Source organism: Pseudopodoces humilis, chromosome 5, assembly GCF_049639895.1.
Source record: "Pseudopodoces humilis isolate 2021_Gansu_Grassland_sample_001 chromosome 5, ASM4963989v1, whole genome shotgun sequence".
Classification (NCBI taxonomy): Eukaryota; Metazoa; Chordata; class Aves; order Passeriformes; family Paridae; genus Pseudopodoces; species Pseudopodoces humilis.
Genome location: NC_142204.1, coordinates 12,553,987 through 12,576,564, shown reverse-complemented (window position 1 = coordinate 12,576,564; position 22,578 = coordinate 12,553,987). Strand labels below are relative to the sequence as shown.

Sequence of the window (22,578 nt, the reverse complement as noted above, 5' to 3'; positions counted from 1 at the left end):
ACTGTTAGGCTACCTGGATAGCTCAGGTGTTTTTTTCCTTTGCTTTCTCCTGATTCAGTGGATTTACGTATCATGGACATCAGCAGTGCTTTCATCCAGTTTGAACTGATCTTAAACTAATTTTTAAGTTCAGATTAGATGGCATTAAAAGTTTCATTGATATCAAATACATACCTTAATAATGAATCATTACTAGGATGATATTTAGACTCTCTGCTGCTCCTGATTATTAATTTCATTGCCAGGTGTTAAAATTGTGCAGTATAATTTTTGACAGTGTCATCTGACTTCTGTGCAAACAGCTTGGAGTTTTTTTTAATCTTGCTACACACAAAAAAAACAACCAACCAACCAATCAACCAAAAAAACAAAACAACAAAAAAAACAACACTACACCCCATAACATGTACAAGCTCTTGGATTTTTACTTAAGTTTGCTATGCAGAAATTGCATGTGATACTTTCAGATACTTCAGACGTATTTAACAGATAAAAGTAATACAAAACCAAATGCTCAACAGCACAACATTTCTCACAAAGCTGGGTCAAGGTCTGGCATCACATTTTATGACATTATATGAAATAAACTTTCATATCAAAGCCCACTGATTGTCAAGATTTGCTAATGTGTTTCATATTGCAAATCAGGGACAGTTCATGAAGGGAGGAGTTGGGAATTCCTCAGTAATTAATTTTGACCAAAATAAAATTATGCTTATTTTTACAGGCATTTTTCACATGAACAATATTATGTGACAGAACATCTTTCCTTCAACTCTGTACTGAGATCAGAGTTATGTTTTGCCCCTTGGAGACTGCCTAGATATTGCACATAGAATATTTTATTTCTAATTAGATTAAAGCTTTTTGGTTTCTTGCACTTAGATATTTCATGGTTTCAGTATTTGGCTGCTTGTTTTAGGAGATTAATATATATTAAAAGTGAGAATTGGGATTCCTGTTGTTACTGTGGTTTGGGTTTATTTTTTTGACCTATTTCGCTGGATTTATAAGATTTTTTCTTTAGTAACAGAGGGCCTACTGTTCAATTTTCATGCTGCTTATTTAGTTTTCCATAATTAAGTGTTTGATAAGATAAATAATCTCCAGTGTTGGATAGTAGTTTCAGTTTGTTATCTTAATTGTAGAATTTTTTTCAAATGCCTTTTGCAGGTAAGCTGTTGTCTTAAACTGTGTTGGACTTGGCAGTACTGGGTTAATGGTTCAGCTTGATCTTAAAGGGTTTTTTTAGCCTAAATGATTATATGAAAAGATGAAATTATCATTCAAAACTGGTCCCTAGATTACATGTCTGAGCAACCTGCATCCTCCCTTGGCTTAAACACAGATGTCTGAATGTGCTCAGACTGAATCCTATCCTTGAATTTTCTGGATTGGGAAGTTGTGAGTGCTGATTAACCTCCAAGATGCCATAGGAGAAATTTTTACCTTTAATTAGCCTTTGTAAAATACTGTTATATATATAGTTTTTTTTTTAATTATTAAAAAACCCCTCATAATTATATCTGTCCTTTTTCAAACTCTCCTTTTCATAAAAGGTTGCTAACATTAAACATCGTTCCTAAAAGAAAATGCTGGGATTGATTTTCTTGTTTGCCTTCTTTTCCTGGGTGAGTAAGTCCTTTTCTTTCCTACTCCAGGGATACAAGTACATTGTGCCAGAAGGGGAGTGCTGTGGGAGGTGTCAGAAAACCGCCTGTGAGGAGCTGCACTTTTGGCCTCGGGGTGATGAAGATCCTCCTTTGCATGAGGTGGGTGCCAGTGGGATGGACAGTTTCCCTCCCAGCAAAAGCCCCCTGGGATTATTTTGTGTTCTATGGATGGAGATGAGGATGATACCAACTTTTTCTTCTACACATCAAGCAGCACAGAGAGAATGTTTTGGGTATCCTGTGACCTACCCAGTCAATCCCCACATGTGAATCCTCCCCACCCTTTCTGGGCCAGATATTTTGTGTACAGTTACTAATTTCAGTCATGGTAGCTTAAAAGAATGTGGATATAATGCCTCCATGGCTGTCAGCTATTTGTTTAAATTATCCCAGCTAATTCGTATTGCAATCTGTTGCCGTCTTAAAAAGAAAGCTTGCTCAAGTGTAATTTTGCAACCTGCCTTTTTCCTGTTTTTAACAAGGGGGTTTCTTAATGTGGATCACTATTCTTTTCTTCTTCATCAAACAAGCCTTCAGAAGGCCTATTTATGTGTCCCACTCTGTCTTACTGACTTTTTTTGTCCTAACACGTTAATAATAATGTCTCTTCCTTGCTGTGTCCTCTTGCAACTCTTCTGTCATTAAGAATTAAGTATTTTAACCCACTAGAAGAATGGGTTTCCTAACTTTCTGAGCAAAGGTGTTTGAATTGGCTGCATCTGGTTATCTAATCTTCAGTTTTGCTGTTCTTGAAGTGTGTTCAGAGTGGTATCAGTGAAGGAATAAAACAGCAAAGCAGTGAGCAGCTCCTCCCAGCCCTGAACTGTGGCAGCATCTTCCTCCTGGCCTCTGTTGATGTCTGTTCCATAAATACCACTTGAAGTTCCTGCTTTGTATGGCCTGTGGGTGATGATAATAAGAGAACTGTCAACAGGATCTGGTCTTTTCTACATTTGCAAGTGTTTCAGGTCTAGAGGCTATTGTGAAAGCCTCCTTTGGGCTTATGCGAGCTGATTAGCTGCAGGTTGCAGCAGAAAGAGGGGCTGCTCAGCTGCATTGCAGTGCAGGCAGTCACCATGGAATAAATGCAGATTTGTCTCCAGTTAGGAGTGCTTCTCCTTCTTCACATGTTATTTGACCTGTCCCTTTTGTAGGATACTCCTGTAATTCTTATTCTCTACAAACTCAGCGTGCTCTATAAAATGGTTGTCACAGTAAGAGTTTGTGGAGAGCTGTTGAGTGACACTGTTCCTGATGCAGTAAATGTGCTTTTGGCAAGCCAGCATCTGGCTGGGGTGGCCTTCCCTCTATCCAGGAGTACAAATACTGCTGCTTGTGTTTAATCTTATCACAACTTCCTCTCAGGTCGGCACGGAGTGGCGATCCCCCTGGAACCACTGCATTGTCAATGAGTGTGTCCGGGTGAACAATGAAGTTTTCGTGCAGCAAAAGAATGTTTCTTGCACCCAAATGGATGTGCCTGACTGTCCAGAAGGAACTGAGCTGCGCTGTGACCAAGTGATAGACTGCTGTCCATCCTGCAGATGTGGTAAGGTTTGGAGAATGACATACGGGATCACTCCGGCATGAATTGTTTCATGGGGTGATTTTCTGTTTCTCAACAATTTTAAAAGTGTGTGTTTTGGAAGCATAGCTCTACCTTAAAGGGCTCCTATGTAATTCAGACACTGAGTACAGAAGCACCTGCTGCTGCATCCAAAGCCCCCTGGGAAAAAGTGGGGGGGGATACTGCCTTGCAGTGCCTGAAGGGAACGCACAGGAAAGATGGAGAGAGACTCTCGACAAGGGCCTGGAGTGACAGGACAAGGGAGAATGGCTTCACACTGACAGAGAGCAGGGTTAGATTGGATATTGGGAATAAATTCTTCCCTGTGAGGGTGGTGAGGCCCTGGCACAGGTTGCCCAGAGCAGCTGTGGCTGCTCCATCCCTTGAAGTGTTCCAGGCCAGGTTGGATGGGGCTGTGAGCAACCTGGTCTAGTGGAAGGTGTCCCTGCCCATGGCAGGGGAGTGGAACAATATGATCTTTAAAGTCCCTTCCAAGCCAAGCCTATGATTCTATGACCCCTAACATAAGTCTTGGCTCAAAAGTCTAAATCAGAACGTTTGGATAATTTGTCTCGGCCTGGGAAGATTCACAGTGACATTTAGTTGACAAGTGTGCAACCACAGGGTGAGGAGGGAGCAGTGGGAGGAAGAGATGATATATCCTCTCTAATTTGCAGAAAACCTGAGTTCATCTTCTGAGAGTCTGAGGCTTGACTGGAGGGAAAAGTTTATTTTCTGTTATGTACTTGTTCAAATATAGCTCAGCCAGAGATATTTTTATGCAGCATCACGTATAGCCCTGACAAATTGTTGTCTTTCAAGGTATAATGTAAGGGAGCTCAGTTATGCCTCTTTACAGTGAAACCGGACACAAATTTCCTCAAGCTGGAACTGTACTGAGTCAAAAAAGCATAGCTGTGGATGATTACATCTTGGAAATGTCATTATAATTGTAATGCTAAATGGAATACTTTATTCTTTTTCAGTACCCCTGAATGGTTGTCTTTTGAATGGCACTGTTATTGGGGTAAGGCACAAATTCCTTTTACTTGTTGAGATGGCAAGATGTTTAAATATATGAATGAGCTTTTGAAAGACACACTCTTGTCAGAATATACACACACAGAATACAGGGCAGCTTTTTTTCCAGATAGAATCTCTGCAGGTGAGACCTTGGAGTAAGAGCAGTACCAGGGGCCTCAGCATATCTGTGTCCAGCTCCTGACTCTGACAGGATGTTCCTATATGACATTGAGCATCTCTACAAAGTAGGGACAGCAGTGTTTCCTTATCTTGAAGGATGCTTGAAAAGAGTGCTTAGAAACTGTGGTAATCTGGATTTTGTAATGATTTGCAGACTACCAAACACACAGGAAACTCTCTATGATGGTTAATCTCCCAAGTGATCCTTGCTCACTTTGGGGAAGCAAAACTTTCCCATATTCTACTTAGAGGATAAGCCAGATTAAAGCAAGGATGGAGACTTCCTCCACCTGTGTGGAAGGAGAGGTATCCCTCCTTGGCTATTAGCAGGAACAGGAAAGCTGAGTTTCCTCCCTGTTTGACCTCTTTTCCCTTTCAAGATCCCTGCTGATATGCCCTGTGAGGAAATTTTTTCTCAACTACATATTTAATGGATAGATTAAGACATGTTTAACCCAGCCCATGATAGTGGAAATGATGGGAGTTAAGCATCTGATCTCATTTATGCCGAATTTATCTTTGGAGAGCTCTGTCAATTGTCCATTGTTTCCCTAAATCCACATTCTGGCAGCACCTCTGGTGTCAAAGAACTCTAACTATTCTCACCATCCCTCAGGGAAACAGGTTCTTTTTAGTCATTTAACCTGACTTTAACCTACTCATTCCTGCTTTGTCTATGCGTGTCTTCCTTTTTCATTTATTCAGAAGTAAATTTACTCAAATCTCTTTACATTTTAGTGGTGTGGCATAGAGAACCTTTCTCCATCTATTTCTTTTGGTTTGGAATGTTTATTTTTTTGTAGTCCAAAGGCATAAGTTTATCAGTTTTTTAGAGCTAAAGCCATGTCATCCATCATTCTGTGTAGAGATGACTTCCCTTATAGAATTAAATCCAAGGAAAAACTCCTGTTTTTCTTGTCAGAAAAGAAAAGCTTTCTTGTCGGAACACTGGTTTAAATGTGATAAATTCTAGAATAATCTACTTTCTCTTTAATCCCTCCACTTGTTTCTTCTATTGTATGTGGTCAGAAGTAGTTGGTGTCCTACAAAGACAATATTTGTAGGGAATGTCAAGCAGGACAGTAATTAGCAGCTCTTGCCACCTTCTCTTATACAGGATTATATATTCCATATATATATATACAGGATTATATATTCCATATATATATATAATTTATGTATTGCAAGCCAAAGCTCTTTCCAGTTGTGTGCTGTTCTGCCATGACCAACTAATTTTTTTCTCCTCCAACAAAATGTTCACCTGATGTGTCAAGCAGAGTACTTTTTCTCTCTTCAGGCATTTAAAAATATTTACAAATAACTTAAAATTAAACATAAACAAATTTTGAAACAGAATGTCATGTTGAAGGCAAAATGAGACATGTCTGTGTTTTGAAAACTTCAAAATAAAATCTCAGCTTCTGCAATATTGAAAAAAATTCCTAAAATTTCTTAAAATTACTTAATTATAAGTAAGTAATACCATATAGTTAATTATCTTACTATAATTACTTAGCTATAACTTACTATAAGTTAATTAGCTGTCTGTCTGAAATATTTTGAGCACCTGGCATCACTACAGCTTTGTCTTGTACTATTCTCAGCTTCAGTGACTGGTTCCAGAGTCCTGGTCAGGAAGGAAGATGTGGTGTCCACAGAAGTTTATACTTCCTGGATTTCAAACCCTTTATGTTGGGTCCTTTAAGAATAGGCTTCAAGTTTCATTTTATATCAAGGGAAAACTTTTCTACATTAACTCCTTCCCTGAATAGTTCCAAGTTTTGAGTCTTTTACTGCATTTCTGGTAATTTACTGTGTCCTTAATCCCTTTAAATTTTTGTCATGTATCTGGTTACCAATATTATATTCCAGTAATTTGGTGTATTGCATCCACTCTGCTGTTCTTAACAATGCTGTGGGTTTTAACTACAAGCTTCCAAGCAGGTGGCTGTATTTACCAAAAGGATTATCTGTATCTCTCATCTGTTTTCTAAGGCTTTTACTGAGGGGTGTTTCAGAAGGTGATCTGAGCAGATTTGAGCTTTATGCAGATTATTTTTGTGGCACCGGGTTAGCAGATGTCAACATTTCATTATAAGCTAGCCAAGAACGCACAAGATAGGTGTGTTATATAAAGGGGAAAATCTGTATCAATCCCTTATTTTGTTCAGTTCTGTCATGCTAAGCAAATTTGGGATTGGGGCAAGAGCTTCCCCCAAGAGTTCAAGGCACTTGAACTGTGTGTGGAGATTTCATTTCAACATATCTCTAGTAATCCCGCTGTTCCCGCCTCTCACAGTGATTGTCACAGGAATTCAACTTTATTTTGTACTTAATTGCAATGTTAGAACTATTAGAAGATTCCATGAGGAGATCAGTGATATCAGTTGTGTAGACTCCTTCTTTATGATGTTAAAGCCTAGATCCACTGAGGCATTCTTTGCTAAACCATGTCATGTGGTCTGCACTAGAACTGTTGCTCTGGTGTCTGACTGCTTTTCAGTTTTGAGCTCAAACAAGAAATCTGGATAATTCAAACAAGAAGTCATAGGATATTTGTTCTCCATCTGTTTTGGTGTAACCCCAGCCAGCAGCTACTTGCTCACTCCCCACCACCAGGATCAAGGAGAGAATGGGAAGGGTAAAAGTGAGAAAACTCCTGGGTTGGGATAAAGATGGTGAGAGTAAAAGCTGTGGAGGCAATACAAAACAAGGAATTTATTCACTGCTTTCCATGCTTAGGCAAGTTCAGCCTTCGCAGACAAGCAGAATGTTGACTTGGGAAGACAAATGCCATTACTCCAAAGATCCCCCCTTCCTCCTACTCCCCACTGTATATTCCAATCATGATGCCATAAGGTCTGGAATGTCCCTTTGGTCAGTTGGGGTCACCTGTCCCAGCTGTGTCTCCTCCCAACCTCCCATGCACCCCTGGTCTCCTCAGCAGCCTGGCAGTAGGAAAAGCAGAAAAGGCCTTGGCTCTGTGCAATCCCTGCTCAGCAATAATAACAACAACATTTCTATATTATCAATCCTGTGTGCAGCACAGATCCAAACCACAGCCCCATTCCAGCCACTGGGAAGGAAATTATCTGTACCCCAGCCAAAACCAGCACACCCTCTCTCTCCAGCAGCAAATTTTTGAGTGTATCCCCATGCCTTCCTCCACTGAGGTTTTTTAGCCCTCCTGATTAATGATAGTCACTACAAAAGGTTAAACCTGGAAAGCTGAGGAATCCCATGTTCAGGTCTCAAGCTGAGCTGTTAAAATACAGGGATTTCCCCCTTGGTATTTCCTCTTTTGTCATGTGTTATGTGGAGTGTCCTTTTTCTAGACCTCAGGAGAGTAATTACTGTTACTGGTTATAGCGGCCTGAGGGGCACAGAATAAGAATAGTTACAATTCTGTGCTCAGAATATTTTTCCTTCAGAATATTGGCTCTGAACTACCCATAAATGCACTGCTTTTACACTGTTACTGTGGCCAGCTCCCTGTTCTAGCTCCATTTGTTTAATGAGCATTTAATAATTCTGAAAGGAATCTGAGGATATGCACAGTACCAAGTGAAACTGACGGTGGCATTCCATTAATATCTGAAGCACAATTCAAACCTTTCATAATCTAGCAAAATTGCCTATGTACCTTATTTATTTACCTTTATTAACCTTATTAGTTTCTAGAAGTTTATGGAACTCTTGAGTAGGCTTCTCCCACTTTGTCCCTTCAGCCTTTGTGGTTTGTTATTTTGGGGTTGAAATGAAGGGCTTTGCACTTGGGAGGAAAGAAAGAATTTGTCTTTAGAATTCCTTTCAGTGCAGGGTAACCAGTTACTTACTCCACATATTTTTGTTTCTTAATGACTTGGCATTTTTTCCTCTGCATTTTAAATGTCATTTTTGCTTGCTTTGAAAAGGTGATGGGATCGAGAAAACAAAGTTCTGGGGAAGAGCTCAGGGAATTTGAATTGTGCTCAGCCTGATTTGCTTGTAACTACAGAAAAATAGAGTTCTTCAATCAGTAACGCTGTTTGTTTGTTTGTTTGAAATTTTATTTGTCTTTTCTTGATTTTAAGCTTTTAGGTCTTTAGAGATTCTAAGCAGTGCTGTTACAAAAACAGTAACAAGCAATTTCTGTCCATAATCTGTGGGTTGTGATGGCTCTAGAATAAAAACTTGTTGCCAGATCGATTCATTACACTCAAAAAATGAACTCTTGGCAACCATGTAGTCAGAATAAAAAAAAAAAATCTTCTTTGTGACTTTCAAGGATCCCTTTCTTGCTTTCTAGATTTTTAAGCAACAAAGAAATACCAGTATAATTTCTCAGATTAAGGACTTCTAAAGGGCTTTCTTGAAAAGTAGCCTCATGCCATGCTGCTTGTTCTGGAGTTAGAGATGAAAAAAATGGGGTCTCTGGAAACTTGGAAACATGGGTTTCTTGTTTCTCTAGCAAAGAATAACAGTGCAAAATTTAATGAAAGAGATTTAACCTGAAGTCACTTGTTTGTCTGGATTTTGCTGGGGAGATGGTCACTGACAAACTGGTTCTGATGTTTCAGCACGGGAGGCGCATGATGGTGGATCAGTGCACGACGTGTGACTGCTTCCAGTCAGCACCTCGGAAATACACTCTGAGATGTACCAAACTGAGCTGCCAGGCCTGCCCAGCGGTGAGTGGGAGCAGTCTGGGGGTCTGCTTAGGAATGTGTCTGATGAGAGTCGTGTTCTTCTCTATACACACTATGTCTGGTACAGCTCTGGGGCCTTTGGCCTTTCTTCATGTTTTTCTGAGAAGTCTTGGCTCTGTGATCTTTCCATGGATTGGATGATATGCACCAAAATTGATCTAAATCATCAGCGTAGCAAAGATGGTACATGGTACTCAGCTCCACAGGCAGATTTTATTGTATAGTTTAGCTCATTTACCCTTAGGGCAATATAAAGTTTGGCAAATCATTTGCAACAGGAAATGCTGAGTCCTCTTTACTACAGTTTATCTGTCCCTCCAGGGACTGGCAGCTCAGACAGATCTCCATACTTCAGGCCTTTCCTATCACTCTACCAAATTGTCTAAAAGCTGGGCTCAGTAGCATCTGTTTGGTTCCCAGCCCATGCCTTTAGTGATTTGAAGTCCCCATCAGTTCCCACTGGTTTTTGAAGTCTTTGCTTCTGCTTTGGTGCCATCACATGCAAGGAATGAGTTTGGCTGAGAAAGTCAGAGGGATATAGGGATAATATTCCATTTTTACTCCACTGACCAACAGTGTACCAGGATTGCTTGATTAGCTCTGCTTAATTGTGTAGTTTTCTCTCTTAGCATCAAGGCCTCGAGTAGAGGAGACCTAAGTGAGTTGCAGAGGCTGGTTTGATCTCCCTGTGTCCAAAGAGCACAGACCACCAGCTAAGTTTCACAGAAAAAAGTCTTAAATGCCTCTTCCTCTTCTTTGTCCTTTCCCTGAATAGTGGATGGAGCCCAATGGGCCCAGCCAAAACCAGGGCCTGTGCAAGTGGTGGCCGTGGCACCCAAAATCCACATCTCTAATACAAGCATGTGGGATTCCTGGCTGATGTCCAGGAGAGGCATACACTGACAGGGTCCCTGCAACACATAGGGGCAGAGTTCTTGATGAGTCCAATCTCTCATCCTGAAGTAGAAGTGGTAACAACTGGAAATGTAGTTAAGTCTCTGTAGAGAGTAACCTCTACCAAAAAAAAAAAAGACCAAGACTGCAGGCTTGAATTATTTCCTTCTACCCGTTTTTTGAAGAATTGTAAACAGTGTCCCAGCTGGCCTGTTGTGGGTAGAAAAATGATGATGTGACTTCCGGGGACAGGTCAGTGGTTAGGACAACCCAAGACTAGCCAGTTTCATGTGGAGAATGCAGCTCAGATAATTCATAACTGTTCCACTTGTCCACTGGGCCATCAAACTGGCCTTGACCCCTTTTATTTGGTGGTGTAGATGTAGCCTGTGACAAAAAGGACAATCTGGAATATTGTTTCTGTGTTCTAGACCCTAATATCACCCCTTCTGTGAGGTTTGATTATAGACATAGGCTTCTGAAGGGAAAATAAATGGCCATGCTCCGTGCATCTTTCTCAAAATATAACTTCCACAAAATATTACCTGGCAGATCCATGAAAAAAAACCCAAACAGATAAATTTGATATACTTGTGGCCAGAGATGTCTGCATGTGTATGTTCCCACACAAAGACACACAAACATCCATTCTTGCTACTCGATGCAAGGATCCAGCTGTAGAACTTAAAGGTAGAGGAGTCAATATAATATATAATAAAAAATAAGATGGGGAAACATTCCTCTCCTGATTCTTTCACCACCCACACATTTCCCAAACAGCTCCATTTCCCCACGTGACCCAGACTAGATGGAAAACCCTGAAGTAAGGGCCATTTCCAGTTGGGCTTATGAAAGACTGTGAACTTGTGTTTGTGGAGATGTGCAGCCACCCAAGGGAAGTTGCAGGTCTAGGACTATATATCCCTTCCTAGCCATTGTAATGAATTTGTGGAGCTTGAGGGGAAAAAAAATCAAGTAAGATACAGAATGTCTTCATCCCCCTAAGGCCAGTGGGATTCATACACTTCACAGGATCTTTCCTGTCTCAAAGCATTTGACTTCATGGTATACCCAGATTAAAAACAATTCCTTGCTAATGGATAAAATTTAACAGTACCAATGGGTTAAGAGTACCAAGTCTCTCAGGAGCACCTGCTTTCTCCTGGATGCTGAAGCTGTGTAAGGAAAAGCACGGGCAATTGAAATGCAGCCAACTCCAGCAGATTCTGCTCAGGAGGGTTATTTTTTTGGTCATTTTATGACCTGCTTTAGGTGCTTATATTTTTGCTAGTAGGAAAGTTCATCTAAGTAACAATGAACTACATTTTCCCCCGATGATTTAATAGTAACCACCCCTCCCTAAATTCTCTTTCTATAAAAAACATATGGATAACATGCATGCCTTCACTGAACCAAAAAGTGCTTGTTTTCTTAAAAATGTTTATCTCATCATAAGCAGCTGTTGGTTATCTGGAGCAGCTGGGGACATTACTGTGGGACACTTCATGTGTCAGCTCAGTTCCCTTCTGCTTGGTTTGGTTTTTTCCTTTCCATTATCCACTCTATACCTTTCTGTCTCTCCACCTAGTGCTGCTCATTCCTCTATGCTCTGTCACGTTTTTTCCCTTCATGCCACATGATTTTCCCTTCAGTGCTGTTTGTGGAGCTCCATTATTTTCCTTTTCTTTCTTTCTTTCTTTCTTTCTTTCTTTCTTTCTTTCTTTCTTTCTTTCTTTCTTTCTTTCTTTCTTTCTTTCTTTCTTTCCTTCTTTCCTTCTTTCCTTCTTTCCTTCTTTCCTTCTTTCCTTCTTTCCTTCTTTCCTTCTTTCCTTCTTTCCTTCTTTCTTTCTTTCTTTTTCCCCTTTTATTATATTGTACCTTCTCTGATGCTGTTGTACTCTCTGGTACTATCAAGCCATTTTCTTTTTCTTTCCATACTCCAAATTTTCCAGCTTAGCCTTATTCTGCTCTTTCTCTGCCCAATGCTTACTGGATATTTTGCCCTTTTCTCTCCAGTTTCAGCATTTCCAACTGCTTTTCCATGTTTCACTGTGAAGAATTCATTGGTTTTACTGAGTAGCATTTTTCTGGCTATGACTGTCTACTGAATCTTACTTTTTTTTTTAAAAAACCAATATCTTACAATAAATATAGGATGCATGCTTCAAATAAAATAAACCCAGCAAAATGTCCTTCACCTTCTAGAACTACAGAAGGCAGGAAATCCGTGGCTCTTGCTGTGGAAAATGTGTGCCGACTTCATGTAGCATCAGGCTGAGAGATGGAAGGGTTCAATATCTTCAGGTAAGTTTTAAGCACTCTTATTTATGAGTGAATATAAATGTATCATCCACTTCTGTTGAACCCCAGGGAAGAACATTTTTCTTCCTTTTTGATTAGGTAGCATGGTGGTTTTTTGTATCTCAGAATAACTGATCAAGGAAAGTAATTTGTTTGTAAATGAAAAAATAGGAGACTTCATACCGCAGTGCAAAATTCTAGAGGGGCATTCTAGATTCAAGAATATTATCACGGAACTTTAACTGGACTATGACCTCCAACAGGTATTTAGAGGAAATGAAAAGCCTATTTTAAATGTGAAATAGTTAAGTTGAAAATATGGATTTTGAGAAACTGCTCCAGCATAGAATCATAGAATGGGATGGGTTGGGTTGGGATGGAAGGGACCTCAAACATCATCTTGTCCCAATGCCCTGCCATGGGCAGGCACACCTTCCAGCAAAGCAGGTTGCTCAGAGCCACATCCAGCCTGGTCTTAATGCATGATATCTTCTTAAACAGGAGTGGATATTTTTCTGGTTAAACCCCATCCTCTGTCACAAGAGACAACATCTAAAATTTTCTTTTATTCCATTCCTGTGAAAAGTCTTAGGTGGGGAGAGTATGGGAAGAGCCACAAAGCTGGGGAAGGCTCTGGAGCACCAGGAGGAGCTGAGGGAGCTGGGAAAGGGGCTCAGCCTGGAGAAAAGGAGGCTCAGAGGGAACCTTCTGGTTCTGCACAACTCCCTGACAGGAGGGGACAGCTGCGGTGGGTCGGGCTCTGCTGCCAGGGAACAAGGGACAGGATGAGAGGAAACAGCCTTGAGTTACACCAGGGGATGTTTAGATTGGATATTAAATTTTTCCTTCATGGGAAGCATTGTCCAGCTTTGGCACAGGCTACTCAGGGCAGTAGTTGAGTCACCAGCCCTGGAGGGATTTTAAAAATGTGTGGATGTGGCTCTTAGAGATGCAGTTTTGTGGTGGACTTGGTTGGCAGTGGGAGGTTAATGGCTGGACTTGTTCTTAAGGGTTTATTCCAACCTAAATGATTTGGTGAGGATGGGGATGTGGGTTTATATATATTTTCTAAAGAAGTTCCTCACTCACGCAAAAGGTAAATAATTGTACATATGTCTCTTTAAAAGACAGATAATAGGCTAGATTCCCAAATCTCTCACTTAGAGAAGTTTTTTTCCCCTAAGTTAATGGAAATTTCTTCCCTGACAAAAGCTGAAAAGGTCAGGTTTGGGCAGAGCTGTGATCAATATGGCCATGGAATTTAACAGAAGATAATGACTTTTTTGATAAATGTCACCACCATGGTACTTTAATTGAGACATCAGCAAAGGAATATTCTGAAAACTTCCTGTCCCCTGTTGTTTCTGTGTAAAGCTAACACCCCTTCAATCTTTCCAGGCAAATACATCCCTTCAGGATGGCTGTGATAGTCACTCCTGTAGTGTAAATGAGAGAGGGGAATTTATCTGGGAAAGGAGAATCACTGGCTGTCCTCCATTTGATGCCAGAAGATGCTTGGCTGAAGGAGTAAGTAGTGAAATGGGGCCTGTTTCCAGGTTTCTTAATGGACTCGTTTCTGGTACCTTCTGTGTGCTGGGGTGGGAAACCCCAACATTCTCCCAATACCTTGCCTAAACCGGATTTGAACTTTCTCTGAAACTCAGAAAGATGTAGGTTTTCTCTGTTTTAAAATATAAGCTGGCTTTTTGTGGGACTGTGCTGACCATAATTCTGTTATGAATACGAGGCTGAATATTTGAAATATCAAACATTTGCAAGTGGTGCTTCTAACAATGTTCTTGGTTTGGGATCCACAGCAAAAACTGTGTGGACAATGACACAAACAGAGAAGCATGCATATGAAATGCTAAGATACTTTTTCTCTGCTGTTACATGAGGTTAGGGAAAGGAGTTTTCACAGTGCTGTAGGAAGATCAAACTTCCACAATTGCAGTTGTTTAGCAGAATAAACCCTTTACAGAGTATTCACCCATCTTTCTTGTGATTTGTGGTTAATAGACACTGAGGAGCAGAGTGAGTGCGAGTGTAGCACATGGGGCCCTGATTTTGTTTATCTGTCAGGTTTTACACATCTTACAGGTGTTTATATCCACCTGTTCCCATTTTCTTGGGCATGGCAGGAAGCAGGGAACCTTTAATAAAGCTTGTGTCCAAACCACTCTGCTCATACACATGAAACAAATGGAGGATTTGTTACATATGATGTGGGAAAAAATAAAGCTTCTACAGGACATTTCTCACGTTGTGAAATTATAATACACAGTTTTGTTGTATAAACAAAGATTTAGAAAAAAAAATGCTGCATTATATTACAGGCTTGGGGTTATTATCATATTCAATGATGTTAATGGAAAATCAGTGAAAAACAGTTTAAACAAAATTTCTCAAACTGCATTTATTCTTCTATCTCCCCCCAAAAGAAATATTTCAGGTATAAAATTAGTATTTTTCATCTTGTTGCAGATCAAAATTTTAGGGTTTTTAATTTAAAAAAGCCTCCAAAATTAGCATGTAAGCTCAGGGGTTTAGTGTAACAGTGGCATCACCCTGCAGTGTAAAACATTTCTTCATTTTCTCTTTCACTGTAGTTTTTCAATAATTTGCACATTACGTATATTTCTGAGAATTATTTTCTGGATGGTAGCAATGAAACAAGTAACATGAAGTTCTTTGGCCTTTAAAACTTCCTTGACAGATGTGATATTTCTTAAACAGATATAAGACTTGAATGTTACTGGTTTTATCCTTCTGGTTTCCAGGAATTTATTTGTATTTAATGTCTTTATTTTAGAAAGCTCCTAATAGAAGGTGACAGCGATATTTTCAGGTGCTGAACTTGCTAATAAGTCAATTACTTCCAATTAACTACCAGCAAATACCATCCCAAATTCAAAATCTTAAAATTAATGAAGATTATTAATGTAGATTTGTGATTTTGTATAATATAGAAATTCAGGGTTTGTTTTTTTTGCCTAGTACCCTGATTTATACATCTTCTTTCAGCAGAAGTGTTATCGCTTGTGTCAAAATTTGAATTTTCTGTTTTTTTTTCATTTTAGGGCAGAATGGCAAAAATTGGCAACACTTGCTGTGACACATGTAAGTAAACAATCCAGAAATCTGAAAAAGTATGAAAAAGGCAGAGTGTGTAAGTACCTACATTTTCAATATTATGCAATGTAATGAAACAGAGCTTAGCAATGTCGTTATAATAAACCATCAAAGAAGTCCACCCTATGACTGGGATGCTGCTGTCATGTTTTGTCATCTAGAGCACGTGTTTTGACAGTATTCCCAAATGCTTAGAAAGAAATAGATACTCTCCACATTTTATGCAGATGTTAATTATGAATGTTTTATTTTATTGTTCATCTGGTAATAACAGGAACAGTCCTGCACATACAGCCTGACAAGTCACATAAACTGATACTACTGAATAAGTGAGGAAAACACTTCATGAATAATCTATCAACTTAAAATTAATTAATCAAAAAAGCCCAGTGCTGGTGACAGTAATGTTTTTGATAACATATTAACCAGAAATAGTAGGGGAAAAGCATTCCTATGGAAGCCTGACTGCTTCTTAAATTTGGCAGTTTAGAAGCCAATTCTGCAACTCTTAATTTCATGCATCTTTGTGTGGATAATCCAAATGTCAGTCAAGCTGTGAGAGTAGGACGGGTTTGCTTACATAAGGAAGGATTGCAGGGTTGGGTTCTCATTTCTAAAATGAATCTCTGAGGTATTTGTGAACAGATAACCTCTCAGTTTTCTCCTTTGAAAGTAAAAAATAATACTGTAGCTTATATAAATTAAAAAAAAGATAACAAAGGATTGAAATTCTCTTTTAAGGTCAGACTATCAACATCTTGCCTCTGTTATGTCTTTTAATTTTCTTATTTTTGCTATGCATGTGCTCATAAATAAAAGATGGCCAGCATAGCAGCCCATCACCACACTGGCACACGAGCTGCTGCAATAATACCCCTGATGAAGGATGGTAACTCCTAGGGAGTTTGCAGCCTTTGCCTGTCTGGATAATCACTGAGCTCTGGCTTGAGAGACAGAAAGCTATTGAGAGACTGTCATCAAATGGATCAAACAGGTAATTTGGTTAGGGGAGCTTTAATCTACCAGGCTACAAGTAAGAAACACTCAAAATTATTTATTAACAAAAACAGATTTTGAAATTTAAAAGACAGGCTAATGGGCAGGCTCTAGTAATTTTGAGTGCCAATCACTGTAATCAGGAGAAACTAATTCCAAATGAGCGCAGATCAATGCATAGATTTATTTAACAAGTAATTTAAAAGTGATAGCTCCCTGCAGCAGCAAAGGCAAATTGATCTAAGTGATGTACTGCATGCCTAAAACCTCCCATACTGAATGGATCTTCAAATCCTTATTCCCAATGATGTTTTGCCTGGATGTAGCTCAGTTTCTCATGGACATATATTATATGTTATCTTCCAAGGTCTTGAGAGAGTCTGTCTTTTAGATGTCCCTGTGCCATAAAGAATTGGGGAAAAATCTTGTTCCCTCAAGTCCAGGCTGATGCCTTTGGCTTAGCAATCGGTTGAGGAGCCAGTTTCCTTTTGGGAATTTTTTAGTGTGTCTGAGGGCATTGTTCCAGCTTTTAAGTTTGTGGGAACACACAAGTGAACAGGTCTTGTTTTCTCATGAGATTTTTGTGGTATTAGCCACAGGACTTGATAATGGGCAAAGGATAGTCCTTATTTTTTCACTAAAGAAAGAAGTTGTGTCTCTGTTTCTCATCTCTTTTCTCTGTTGATCTCAATCTCACGTGTCCTGTTAAGTTACAAGCACCTGCCTTTGCGGAGGAGGCACAGTCAACAAAAAAAAGTAAATAACAGAGGTAAATTAACTAGAGAACAAGTTGATAAGTCAGGATCAAAAAGGGGATGAAGCTGTGTTGAGGCTCGTGACTTTTCAATTGTGTGAACAGCTGTCCTTTCAGGTGGACGATTTTTGTAAATGAGTGGTGAAATCATTAAAAGAGAAAGGGCATTTCCAGCCCTGGAACCAGAAACAAGCTGCTTTTTTTTTTTTTTTTTTTTTTTTTTAAATGAAATTTAAGGTTTTAGCAAACCACAGAGTCAATTTGGTACCAACATTCTGATGGGAAGTTGTGTTTGCTGGTAGGAAGTCGGATATCTTTCCTTTGTGTATGGACTTAGTTGTGCAGTTGCCCTGCTGAATTCCTTAAACTTTCTGAAATGCTTTTGTGTAGTACCTAAAAATCAGTCCTATATTCTGTTAAACATGGAAATTTCATTGGTTAGCTAGAAATGAGTATGAGTAGGAGCCTGTCTTTTCACTGAGACATAAAACTATAGTAACACTACAAAGACCAGCTGTTTGTGCACAAAATACCCACTGAAAAAACGCATTGGCTCCTTCACAAGTTTTTAAATGCAGACCAAAACATGCAAGAGTTCGGAAGAAAATATTCTGGTTTAATTTGTATTTGAGTATATTAATAATGAGGTTCTCTTTCAAAGTGGGGGAACAGAATCCCTGTTGGTTACCAGAGTTAACAGGAGAATTGTCTAGGACCAGGGAAGAGGTTGGTGTTAGATGGCCAAGGTGACTTTAAAACAAAGCAGTCAATTGAAAGGAAACATGAGGGAAACCCTCCCCTAGTGGAATTTCAGGGCTACAGTGTGAAATAGTCACACAACTCTACATTAATTACTTTAAGGAGACACACCAACTAGGGATTTTACCAGGAATAACATTTCACTGATGGCAATTTCAGGAGTAAAGGAAAGTGATTTACAAAAAGCAATTGTCAGCAGTGTCAAACATTTTTTTTCTTTTTCTTTTTTTTTACTTGGTAGGTGTGGAGGTGGAATGTCATACAGTTAGCACCAGACTGCAGTATGGGAATATCAATGGATGTGTGGCTGAAAAGGAGGTGCCCATTTCTCATTGTGAGGTAAATAACAAAAATCAACCCCCCTCTGCCCCAAGACCTTCTCTTTCTCTTTCCTAGAAGGAAACCTTTTCCTTCACCATGATTTCACTTCAGTAAGTGGAGCATCAGTTTCTCATTGATTGACTTGGTGTTAAGCTCATTGGCACTTATTTCCTGAAGTAATTTGGTGATGCTGAATTTTCCCTAGTCAAACCAGCATGTAAAAAGGCACATATGTTAGACACAAAGGCTTCCTTCATCCCATTCTCTTGCTTCCATCAGAAATTAATGACTCTGAAGTAGCTCTGTTAGGAGTTTCTACATTACAAAAAAAGGAATTTTTATCTTCACATTTGTGAAACTGATTTTCAGCTCTGAGTCTGCAGTTAAGCACTGAGCATCTGCATTGATTAGGGGAATTTAAATAGGTATTTAGATAAATGACACTTTAAACCACCTTTACACCTGAGTGCCAAGATTTGATTTGTGTGCTCTATAAGCTCTGGGATTCTTCTGTTAGCCTTAGCACCAAGCTGTTGTGTTCTAAATGTCTTGTGTCTTCCATAATCAGATTAAAAGTCTAATTTCCAGCCCATCACTGCTTACACCTTATATGGCAACTTCCTTTTAAAACAGGAGCATAACTTCCCTTCTGGGTGTTCCCATCTCTGCTCTTACCAACATTACCACACCCAATACAAGGATTTTAATCAACCCTTGTGTGCAGTCCAAGTTATGGCATAACTAATAATTCTTAACCTCTTGTCCTGTCTACAAAGTAAACGGTTCTTAGTCATAAAGTCGTGAGTATTAATGTTTCTCCTGCAGAAGACCAGATTTTATACTGGGAATAAATAGTAGTAAGTACATTTTTTCTAAAGTTCTCCCTGATAATGATAGGATATTTTAATTTAATTAGACTGGAAAATAAGAGCACAAAGCCACCAATGGAAATGGACTTTGACAGAGTGTTATGTGGGGCTACATGTTTTTACATCATGAAGGCTTATAGCTACAGGCACTGACAGCTTGGTCTAAAATAGTTAAGTGGCCAGACAAGCAGAAAAGAAAAAATAGCACTAGCAGGGCAACAGTGGGTGTGTGGGTTGCAGCATTTGGGCTAAAGCACTTTCTGAATGCATGATAACCACATTTGCTCAGAAGCCAACACCATAGCTCTGGACATTCCCTATTGAGATTTTAAATTCTGGGCTTTTTTTTTTTTTTTTTTGTGTGTGTGTGTGTGTGTGTGTGTGTGTGTGTGTGTGTGAGCAGTTTCTTCACCTCTCTTTTGCTCTGCTTATGTTCATAAGAAGTTACGCTTTGAGTAGCACCCCACAGTCTGAAGTCAGGCACTGTTTCTGAGTTCATGTTTTACAGCAGAGCACAGAAGCTAGACAAATTCACCCATGGATTTTGAAGGAAAGAAACAGGATTCTGAGTGCAATCAGGCTGTGTTCAAACTCCAGCTCTCTTCTTTTTCCATTTAGGGCAAGTGCAGAAGCACCACCAGGTACTCTGCTCAGACAGGGCAGTGGGAAGACCAGTGCAGCTGCTGTACAGCCATTCAGACCACCATGGTGACAATCCCCCTGCGGTGTCCCAATGGGACCATGGTGCAGCACTACATCCCTTCTGCCTCGCTGTGTGAATGCCGTGCTCGCAAGTGTACACCATGAATATTGCCCAGAAGCCCAGTTGCTTAATCTGAAGCTTTATGATGGAGGAACTTCACAATGCAAGCCTCATTTTCTCTGTACACTGCCTTATCCATTAGAATCCTGAATAATTGTATCAGCACAGCAAACAATAAAGCTTACCAGCACAACAGAACACAGTATGATTCATCTTGAGGTGGATTGTATGGAGGGATATTCCCTTCATTTCACTGTGGAAATTAATCTACATTACTGAAAAAATCCCAAAAGGAAAACCCCAAATAAATCATGCTTGGAAGCAGTTGCTTATACTTAACATTTCCCAAGTAATTTAGTATTGTCTGCAGAGACATTACACTTTCATTCCCCACTTCAGCCCTTAGTGACACACTATGGACTTGTAATTTTTTGCTCTTTTTCCTCCCATTCTTTTCAGGGAGTACAGTAATTGCGAATAAATGGGATAAGGCTTCAGAGTAAGAGTAGGATGTTCCTGGTACACAAGCAATACTGGTTCTGGCTCAGACAACCAAATGTATCTCTGTAGTATGTATACATGTTTCTCCTGAAGCTGAATGAAAAAGAAACTGTGTGTTGGGGACAGGCTGTGTACATTCTGCTAGTCCTTGTGTACAGGGTTAAGGACAGCTCTTAAGTCAGCCCTTGTCCAAACCAACTTGAGGAGAAAGCTCAGTGGTTATCTCCCTTATTTCCATGTGCCTGAACTTCACCTGTTGCATTTGTTCCAAAAATTGGAATTAATTTAGAGGCAGAATTTGCAGTGGCAGGTTTCATTTAATTACTGCTGCAAGGCATATATTTACAAGGATTTAAATTCTACTTTCTCTAATTGGGCCATGGAACACAAAAGATTCTCCAGAGTGTTGTTGGTCCTGGAGGAATCTTGTGTCACTGAAGCAGTTTCATTGGGAAGTACTAATTTCTCAAAAATATGAGAGAGGGAGGACTGTTATTTCCATGTATATTTTTGAAAGACAAGAATTATTCAAGCTTCATGTTTAACTAAAAATTTTAAAATAATGAATGGCATTATGACATGGTTAAATGAGCCAATGCATCTCCTCATATGCAAGGCAAGCTCCCTTTGGAGCCCCAGCCTCCTGGTTTAGGGCAAATTTGGGAGAAAACCTCCAAATGGAGTCCCCCCACAAAAGCAAATCTAAGCAGCCCCTCCCCCCAACTGGTTCAGGAAAAGAGATTTACTAGGAGAGAAGTGGAAAAAAACTGTTTAACAGAAATTGAATAATATTAAACAATAAAACCTCTCACTGTTTGCTGGACAGGAAAAAGTCCTTTTCATGTGGTGTAGCTCAGCTTGCTCAGTCTCTCATCAGTACCCTCCAGCGCTGTTAAGTGCCAAGGCCCAGGCCCCAGTGGGCCACAGGCGTGAGCTCCCAGGATTTGGCTGGGTTTTCAGTCCACAGCAAGTTTGCACAGATCCAAGAAAAAAAAAGAACCAGGGAACTCCTCTGCCTCATCTAGCTAAAACTAACTAAAAGCAAAGGAGAGAGCTCTGTCCCTCTGTCTGTCTGTGCTGGAGACAACACAGTCCAGGCCCAGGATGCGGGGAAGTGATGGTTTTCCTCAACACAAACTGTGGTTTCTTCTTCCCCCTCTTTGCTCTCAGAGCCAGTCTTACAGGTGCAGAACTTTAATGTGTAACATAAACCAGGCGACTGGGGATGCAAGGATCATAAAGTCACCCCAGGACAGGGAACAAACAAAAACTCCATTGCTTTGAATGTAAAAGGTAAGTTGCATTCCTTTTTTAGAAACCAGGCAGAGACAGAGACAAGAAGTTCCCAGGCTTGGTTTAAAGGTGGTATTCACAAAGGTGATCTCACTTTTCAGTGCTCCAAAATGCTGTCAGTTCTCCAAACTGGCCAGCTAATGGTCAGGTCTCAAGCAGAGAAGAAACTCCCCGCAGCCTCTCTTGAGGAGTCACTTCTGTGGATATTTCCTACTTTTTTTCCTAAATGCCAAACTACCACATCCCTGCTCCTTCTCTCTTGCCAGTCAGCTGTGGATTCAACACACCCTGAATTGTGAGCCCTTTTTGTTTTATTATTATTTCATGACATCCTTTATTGCTGCACAGAGTAGAAGTGCAGGCCTTCCATGCATCTCTGTGTCTTCTGCTATAGGGCACAATAACACTGGAGAGAGAAACCCAGTTTTAATTGGCACCAGCTGCACTTGCTGCAGTAGATTTGTCACCAGTTTACTTCCACCCTCACACCAGTTCCATCCTGTAGCTCCCTCAAGATATTAAGCTCCCTGACAGATGGATTTGGGTCAGTCAACAGTTCATCTGGAGCTGAAGCTCAGCAATTCAGGAATCAGCAAATCAGGAATAGCAACCCAAAACATCAGAAGGGGCAGAGAGAAGGGATAGATTTGGAGAAAAAGGCAAATGTCATCCTCTTCCACTTACCATGGCTGGGATGTCCCTTTGTTTCATTCTGTGCCCTTACCCAGATTGACCCTTCTTAGCTTGTGAAAGCTGACAGGATTGCAGCCTAAGGCTTTGTGGCTGCAGACAGGTCTTCTAATTAGATAATTAATTGTATGAGTCAGTGCAATGCAGCCCATGAGAAGAGCACTTACTGGCTTT

General features: G+C 40.0%; 1 protein-coding gene across 1 annotated transcript in view; it reads left to right on the top strand.

The window, feature by feature from the left end:
• VWF (von Willebrand factor) overlaps positions 1-20,118 on the top strand; it is a 127,139-nt gene extending 107,021 nt beyond the window's left edge. Inside the window, exons 44-52 of the mRNA XM_005532685.3 lie at positions 1,662-1,772; positions 3,039-3,222; positions 4,227-4,267; positions 9,003-9,113; positions 12,231-12,329; positions 13,725-13,853; positions 15,407-15,446; positions 18,209-18,306; positions 19,776-20,118. Of these exons, the coding sequence (XP_005532742.2) occupies positions 1,662-1,772; positions 3,039-3,222; positions 4,227-4,267; positions 9,003-9,113; positions 12,231-12,329; positions 13,725-13,853; positions 15,407-15,446; positions 18,209-18,306; positions 19,776-19,964 (1,002 nt within the window). The 3' untranslated portion in view covers positions 19,965-20,118. The remainder of the gene's footprint in view (positions 1-1,661; positions 1,773-3,038; positions 3,223-4,226; positions 4,268-9,002; positions 9,114-12,230; positions 12,330-13,724; positions 13,854-15,406; positions 15,447-18,208; positions 18,307-19,775) is intronic.
• Positions 20,119-22,578: the final 2,460 nt, after the last annotated feature.